The following is an 8,128-nucleotide window of genomic DNA, read 5'->3' as shown; positions in this document are numbered from 1 at the left end:
TCACATCCTTGAAATCTGATTGGTTGACGGTGTAAAAAAACTTTACACCATCAGTACATCAAAATTAAACTCATATATTGGTTCAATAATTAGTTAATATATTTGTAGATTTGGTAAAGGGATTACACACGCACACAACCCTATTTTTAAATAATACTATAACTCAATTACTTTTAAAGGAATGGTTAACTCAACATTTTTAAAAAAGCCTGACATTTTTTTTTAACGTCCTAACATTTCTTAATTCAAAGCAATTATATTTGTTTTAAAAAAATAAGCTTGATAGACTTATGTCTGATTTAAGAAAATGTAAAATATTCAGAGAAATGAAGCTTATGGAAATATTGCAAGGTAATGAGATTGACAGTAAACATAAGATTACGGAGTGTCTCATCCTCAGCGTCTGCTGCAGAAATAAGAGAGTTTGCATAGTGGATTCTTAAGATGGGCGAAGGAACAGTTATCACCATCGACGAGACTGAAACCACAATTGACATTATGTCAGATTTATTGATTGGACAAGGTCATGATCCTCTTCTTGAATTGGTTAATTTTGGTTATCCAGACTTATTGGCGAACTTGGAAAATGATTCATACTTCCAAGAAAGAGCGATTCTCGCCCCGACCCTCGAGAGTGTTGAGCAAGTCAACAACTACATGTTGTCAAAGCTTCTTGGAGCCGAGAGAGAGTACTTGAGCTATGATACCCCATGTAGATCAGATGAAGATTCTCAGGTTGACGCAGAGTGGTTCACCTATGAGTTTTTAATTGACGTTCAGCGCTCGGGAATTCCAAACCACAGTTTGATATTAAAAGTTGGAGTTCCAACCATGCTTCTTCGAAACATAGACCAAGCGACTGGTTTGTGTAATGGAACTCGGTTGAGAGTCACTCATCTTACTCAATATATAATTGTTGGAACTGTTTTATCAGGAATTAGGATGGGTAAAACAGAGTACATCCCAAGGATAACCTTAACGCCTTTTGACTCTGGTCTTCCCTTCAAATTTTCTCGAAGGCAATTCCTGGTGACTTTATGCTTCGCAATGACTATAAACAAGAGTAAGGGTCAGTCCCTTTCTCATGTGGGTTTGTCCCTTCTGAGGCATGTGTTTACTCATGGACAACTGTATGTTGCTCTCTCAAGGGTGAAGTCTAGAAAATGACTTAAGGTGCTCATTGTGGATAAACAATGAGTAGTTTCAAACTCCACGCGCAATGTTGTCTACCAATAAGTTTTTGAGAACGCATGAGTGGAAACGAACGCGCATGATCGTGTTCACTATAGATTAACTCAGCTATTGTTTATTAGCCACCATTAAACCGTCTCCTTATATGTTTTACAATATTTGAGATTTCGTTAACCAATCTTTTTATTAGTTATTCAATCGCATGAATTTCAATCTATGCAACAAGGGTTTCAATTTAAGGCTTTTTTGACCACTTTACTTAGCATTTCAGACTCTTATATTTCATATGTTGTTTAATATGTTGTAATTCCTTATACCTATGATTTGTTCGATTGTTTTCATGTTCATGACGAATGTCAAACGAGTTCCAATTGATCTGGATCAGGCTTAGAAGAGAAGTCTTTTTGTTCACTTTGTTTCGCATTTCAGACTCTTCTATTTCATCTGTTTAATATATTTTAAAAAACAACGTATTGATTAACATATCAAATACGATAGACATATTCCCCGTGCAACACACGGGGTAAAAAAACACTAGTAATTAGAACATATAATATGTTTTTTTTTTTGACTTTTCTATAAGGAGAGCCTTACAATTGTCATTACCTAAGACATTACGAAAATTCTAGAACATGGGTTTATGTAATTAAAACTAAATAAAACTAATTACAACATTTAAATAAAGTCCTTCATAAAAAAATTCCATTTGTAAAAAAAAGAAGTCATTAATCGAGCTAGGTTGTTTTATTTTCCTCTTCTCTCTTTGTGGAGTATTATCTTCCTCCATAATATTTTGACAAAAAATACATAAAATGAGTTTTCATTTTTAAAGAATCCTTATATTATTATACATAGACTCTTGCAGTGTTCTACATCCGTTCAACACTTCAACATATGTATTCAGCAAAGGTTTTCAACCTTTGCCGATAAACACACAAAATTTGTGGCGGTTCGTCAGATTTATTATTATTAAATACGCTACATATTCTAGCGGTCAGAAATTAAACCGCCACAATCTACATATGTCGGATGAATATCACCGCATCCATACATCCACTAAACATTACCATTTATTAATTTGTAGTTGAAATTATTGACTCAGTTATTAGAATTTATGTTTAGTTTATTTCATAAAAGATGACAATCAAATTGGGTTACTGATACTTTTCTAATTCTACTATTGATAATATTGTTATAATAATATGTAAATCAATTTAACTTTTTTTTGTTGCTCAAGATATCTTTAGAACCGACATTCACTAGACTAATCTCTTCGAAGCAAGAAGTTGTATCACAAATTCATTATTACGTCTTGTAAAAGAAGGTACACTTAATAAATTTGATAGCTTCTTTGTGAATAGTGAAGGGCAACATTTCTACCATACTCCATTCATTTCATATTATAAATTGCATTTTCTCAAATTTTTCTCTAAAATATAAGTCACTCCCTAATTGCATTAATTACTTTTTTCATATTTACTCTCATTTTTCTAAAACATTTATATTTATTATCATATTTAATATGAAAGAGAAATGTGATTTTTAAAAGTTTTTAACTTATTCTAGGAGAAATTCATGAGTAATTTAAGATAGTAAATAAAAAAATTACAAATTTATTGCTAATATTTATTTGTTTTATCAAATATCTTTTGATGAATAAAAACTCTCATGGGGCCATGGGGGAGTGAGTCCCTGTCTTGTTTAAAGTGATCGACAAAAAAAGTGATCGACATTCGACAAGCTTTTCTTTTTGGTAAACTGTCAAAGTCCCATAACCATAACAAATAAAACTTTGCCTTATGAGATTTTTGTCTTTTCCCTCATCATCATAATCAGATCAGAATACATGTGAATAAAAACACACACCAAAATATGAGATATTGTAACACAAGCAGCTGAAAGATTCAAAATCAATGGCTGTTTGCATGTGTGGGAGTTGACTTGATACCACATATTTTTTACCTTTTAATTTAAACCAAATGGTCGGCAAAGCGCGGCGATGCTGTCTTTCTCTGTAGCCAATAGAAACACTGCCTTGAACAAATCATGTTATTTATTTAAACTTAGTAAACAAATTAATAAAAAAAATAAAGGGAATGAATAATGGTGACCATGAATAATAAGGTCAAATATCACTGATTTTCTTTCCTCTTGTTAAAAAAATAGTTTAATTTTGAGGCTTAATACATCAGAAGGCCCCTGAAATTGTAAAGGGAATCAATTCCAGGGCCTGAAAAATTTTCGCATCAAATTGGGTCCCTAACAATTTTTTTTTAATTCAATTAAGGCCAAATGCTGCCATATCTCAATTTTGTCCTAGTCATCAATTACACGTGGCTTTTATAATTTTTTTTAATTAAAAAATTTTAGAAAAAATAATTTTTAATTCCAACTCAATTATTTAATCAGAAAAAAATATTAAAAACTTAATAAAATCATAATCTAATAATCCCTTAACTAAACAATTACATAATCTAAATAATAAACTAACATAATAATCTAATTATAATCAATCCCTAATTAAACCCTTTCATCCCCAAATTGAACCCAATTACAAATCTTTCCCATCCCCAAATTGAACCCAGACAAGAACCAAGCACTCCTTCCTCCTCCATCACCAAGAACAACAACCAAAAATAAAATTCCTGCACCTCTGTGGTAGAAATTTGGGGTGGATCTGAAGAATATGTGTTTGGAGTGAGAGGAGAGACCGAAAGAGAGAGGAGTGTGTTCTTGTTGTGGCTCATGATTGAAGAAAAGAGAGTAAGAGAAATGGGTAATGGGTTTTTCTGGGGAAAGAAAATAGTATTCATCATCTTCTTCCCCATCGTGTTCAAGATCCTGCAATCGAGAACCACTGAAAAAGAGAAGGGGAGGAAGAAATGGAGAAAGGGGAAGAAGAAATGGAGAAAGAAAACCCAATATCACAAATCAGATCCTCTTCTTCATAGCTACCTGAATCACAAACCCTAACTTTCTTTTCTATTCAACAGGGCCAAGAAATCGTGGGTGCTGGGGAAGGTTTTGGGGCTTGAATACGAAGGTTCAGATGAAGAAGCAATACAGGGCCTCGGGAGTGCGGAAAAGGAAGGGTGGAAACGGCACGAAGAAGAGGAATTGGAAGAGGGGATGAACGTTTCCTTGCATCTCTTGCAAATAACCCAGATCTGCTTGTCTCAGTTCCTGTGTTGGCCAGATGGGGATGAAGGTGGAGAGAAGATGGTTCTATCTTCTTCCACTCTAGGGTAGAAATTGGGGATGAAGAATGAAGATGAATAGTCAGGGTTTAATTGAGGATTCTCAGATTAGATTAGGGATTAGTATTTGGTTAGATTAGGTTTTTTTTAAGTTATTAGGTTAGATTAAGTTTTTTTTTTAAGTTATGAGAAGATGATTTGGGGTTAATTTGAGAGGGTTTGGAATTAAAAAATTAAGTTTTAAATTTTTTCAATTTAAAAATAATTTTAAATGCCACGTGGAAAAGTTGAGTAGGCTAAAATTGAAGCCACTTCAGCATCAGACACACTTTGGCCTTAATTGAATTAAAAAAAATTTCATAGGGATCTAATTTGATGCAAAAATTTTCCAGGCCCTGGATTTGATTCCCTTTACAATTACAGGGGCCTTCTGATGTATTAAGCCTAATTTTGATGTACCGACGGTGTAAAGTTTTTTTACACCGTCAACCAATCAGATTTCAAGGATGTGACATGTCAATTAATGAAATTAAATGAAAAGAGATATTTTCTCACATTCTTGAAATCTGATTGGTTGACGGACTTTACACCGTTGGTGCATCAAACTTTTTGTCTAAAAAAATATATCACTAACTTTACCTTTTTAGTATTTAAATAATTGTAAAGAAGGAGCCCTATTTAAAAAAGGAAGAAATTGCCCTCTAAAAGGAAAGATTTAAAAAGATACTTATTTACTAAAAAACAAAGAAGGAAATTCTCATAAAACAAAAGAAAACAAAGAAGGAAATTATTAAGAGCAAACGCAGAGAAACCTTAACGAACCGTGTTTTTGTCTGTAACCAGAAACCGAAGCCACACACTCTGTTCTCTTTCTCATGCGTGTAACTGAACTCACATAGTGCTGTTGTTCGTGTATATACAAAAACCAACACCAACCACAAAAAAAAAAAACTTCATTTTCTCAATTATTACCCTTAGTCCTTAAGCCTTGAAAATGCATTGAATTCTTGTACATGCATCATCACAGAGTGAACCATTGGCGAAATTTCTGTGAGCTCTTTTGAGAAGGAAGGTATATTATTATTCATCTATGAATGTTTCCTCATCTTATATAGTCAATATCATTTCTCTGTTGCAAGCAGATTTCTGATTTGAGGTTTTGTTTTCTGTTATGGGTTTATTCTTCATCAAGTTTCATTTTTCTGTTTGCTTGTGATCCCCAGATGGATCATCTTCTTCCTTTTTACTAGTTGATTTGTGGGCATGTCGCAAGTTTGCATTTTTTTTTTCATCTCCAAAAAAATTGCCATTGTTCTGTTATTCTCTGTACACAGCACATGGAGTCATGGACTAGTAGATTTTTAAAGCTAGCTTTGTATTGTGAATTTTATTTATTGACTCTTCTCACATCACATGCTTTATTCAATACTACATGTTTGTTTAGTATTTTATCTCAAAATACAATCTCTTTGTTTCTTCCAAACAACCTTTGGAGATTGCATCTTGAAGGCTGATTGTGATGTAGAGGTTCTGTTTTGTGTGTTCAGGGATCTGTGATCTGTGATTGATTGGTTAAACTTAAGAATTTATTGAGGATAACTGCAATTGCGGCCGCAACATAACGGGTTTTGGAGTCCTCACATTGGCATCGTGACAGCAATTGGGGCTGCGTCAACTTGCATTTGTCTGCAATTCTAAGTAAATCGTGACCGCAATTTAAAACCCTGGCATGGCAGAAACCGTCTCGGGTTCTGTGATTGCTCGAGCTAAAAGTGATGTGTCAGCAATGAAGGAGACGCTTCGTGTGCAGCAGCAGCTTCTGCAGAAGCTCTATGCTGAGTTGGATGAGGAAAGGGAAGCCTCAGCCACTGCAACGAGTGAAGCGCTTGACATGATTCTGCGGTTGCAAGGAGAGAAGGCTGCGGTGGTGATGGAGGCGTGTCACTACAAGAGAATGGCTGAGGAGAAAATGTGCCACTCGGAGGAAACCATCGTGGCCCTTGAAGAGGTTGTGTGTCAGAAGGAGATGGAAATTGCATCTCTGGAGTTTCAAGTGCAGGCTTATAAGCAGAAGCTTCTTAGCTTGGGGTGTGATTTCAGTGTAAGTGAGTTCGAGTTCCCGGAGGATCTGATCTTGAATGGAAATGATCAATTGAATGGAGAAAAGGGTCAATCTAGCAATGTGAGAAGGATGCATTCAATGCCTCCTATTCAGTTTAAGAGTTCCCTCAAACTTGCTCTGAAGAGTGAGAGATCACCTAGTCCAGTTTCTGATGTGATTCCTGAGGTAATTTTGGAGAGCACTGATCAGGAAGTTACTGCACCTAACTTGGATTTGAGAAGAAAGTTAGGAGACTTTGCATTTGGAAGTGGAAACCTTGATTCATATTGGAACCAGATAAAGAGGTTAGATGAACAAGTGAAGGTGATTTCAGATTTTACTGAAGGAGAAGAAAATAGTTCAGACTTGAGTAGTAGAAGGGGGAGGTCGAGTTCATTTTTGTCACTGGCTAACAGGATTATAAGTGACCAACAAGACAGGTTTCATTCTGCTAATTCAGATAGAAAAGAAGATGCTAACCCTCCTTGCTTGCCGAATGTTCATGATGTGTTTGAAGTCCCACAAGCTAGTGAAAAGCATGAAAATGAAATCAGTGAACGTTTGAAGAAAAGGCTTGAGAAATGGAAATCTGAAGCAGAGAACAGGCTAACAAAACCAGATCCAGTGTCTGAGGGAATGGTTGAGTCATCTCTTAAACATGATGCAGACAAGCAAAAGGGCGTGGTTAGAGTACACCGCGAAATCAAAGCACCTAGCATTATAGATATGGTGACTATCAATGGCCTAAAAAAAGAAATAACAGGTGTGGAGTGCAATGCTCAATCTGAGTTTCAAAAGCTGCATCAGAGAATTGAGAGGCTTGAGAGGGAGAGAATTAGTCCAAGGCATGAGATTATCCATGAAGGGAATGGTGAAGAGCAATTGAGCCTATTGAAGGATGTGCAAAATCAACTCAAGTTAATACAGTCTGAGATGAGAAGCTGGAAAACCAAAGAAGCCAGAAGCTGGAAAGCCAAAGAAGCCACTCCTAAGGATGATGATGTGTCTTTGAGCCTTCTCCAACTCCAAGAGGTACAGTGTAATCTGGTGTTTGTCTCTTACTCTTTTGATAATAAAAAAAGATGGAAATTATTGTTTCACACTCATGGTTTTGACATTAATATGTTCACTAATGTTAATGTGTGTGTGATGGGAAAGGAAGAGATTTGGTGAGAACTATTTGTGCGATTTCTGACCTTTAAAATAGGAATTGACCAGACTAAATTTCTATGAACAGGCAATGTTGCACTTTTGGCTGTGATCAAGTAATTGAAGAATGACCATCTCAGTTGACTAATGAACTCACTGCATCATATGACTTAGTCTGCACAGAAGATTGCTTTGGGGTATAGAATTACAGCTTCTAATTTGAATATAGTTGATGAAAAATGTATACATTTCCATGACAACATGTTGTACATTAGGCACTAGGGTGATGGCAATTTGAAATGCTTTCAGGTTTAAATTTGATTTCATGTTTTGCTGAATTGAAGAGGTTTTTGTAGTGCAAAATGAATATAGATAGTGTGCTTTTGACCCCCATTTTATATTGAGAGTGAGCAAATATTTGAGTGCCCTCACTTTCTCATGTTTATGTTTACTAAGGAAGAGAAATGCATATGCAATTTCTCATTATAGC

General features: G+C 35.2%; 2 protein-coding genes across 2 annotated transcripts; both read left to right on the top strand.

The window, feature by feature from the left end:
• The first annotated feature begins 444 nt into the window (after positions 1-444).
• Positions 445-4,440, top strand: LOC130725492 (uncharacterized). The gene is made up of 2 exons (XM_057576715.1): positions 445-1,130; positions 4,185-4,440. Exons 1-2 carry the CDS (start codon positions 445-447, stop codon positions 4,438-4,440), a joined length of 942 nt encoding a protein of 313 aa, XP_057432698.1.
• Positions 4,441-5,168: 728 nt separating this feature from the next.
• LOC130722366 (myosin-binding protein 7-like) lies at positions 5,169-8,036 on the top strand. The gene is made up of 3 exons (XM_057573069.1): positions 5,169-5,460; positions 5,936-7,521; positions 7,727-8,036. The coding sequence occupies exons 2-3, from the start codon at positions 6,118-6,120 to the stop codon at positions 7,748-7,750; spliced, it is 1,428 nt and encodes a 475-aa protein (XP_057429052.1). The 5' UTR covers positions 5,169-5,460; positions 5,936-6,117; the 3' UTR covers positions 7,751-8,036.
• The last annotated feature ends 92 nt before the right edge of the window (positions 8,037-8,128 follow it).

This window comes from Lotus japonicus, chromosome 6, assembly GCF_012489685.1.
Source record: "Lotus japonicus ecotype B-129 chromosome 6, LjGifu_v1.2".
Classification (NCBI taxonomy): domain Eukaryota; kingdom Viridiplantae; phylum Streptophyta; class Magnoliopsida; order Fabales; family Fabaceae; genus Lotus; species Lotus japonicus.
Note: the sequence above shows the minus strand (reverse complement) of the source record. Positions and strands in the feature narration are given on the sequence as shown.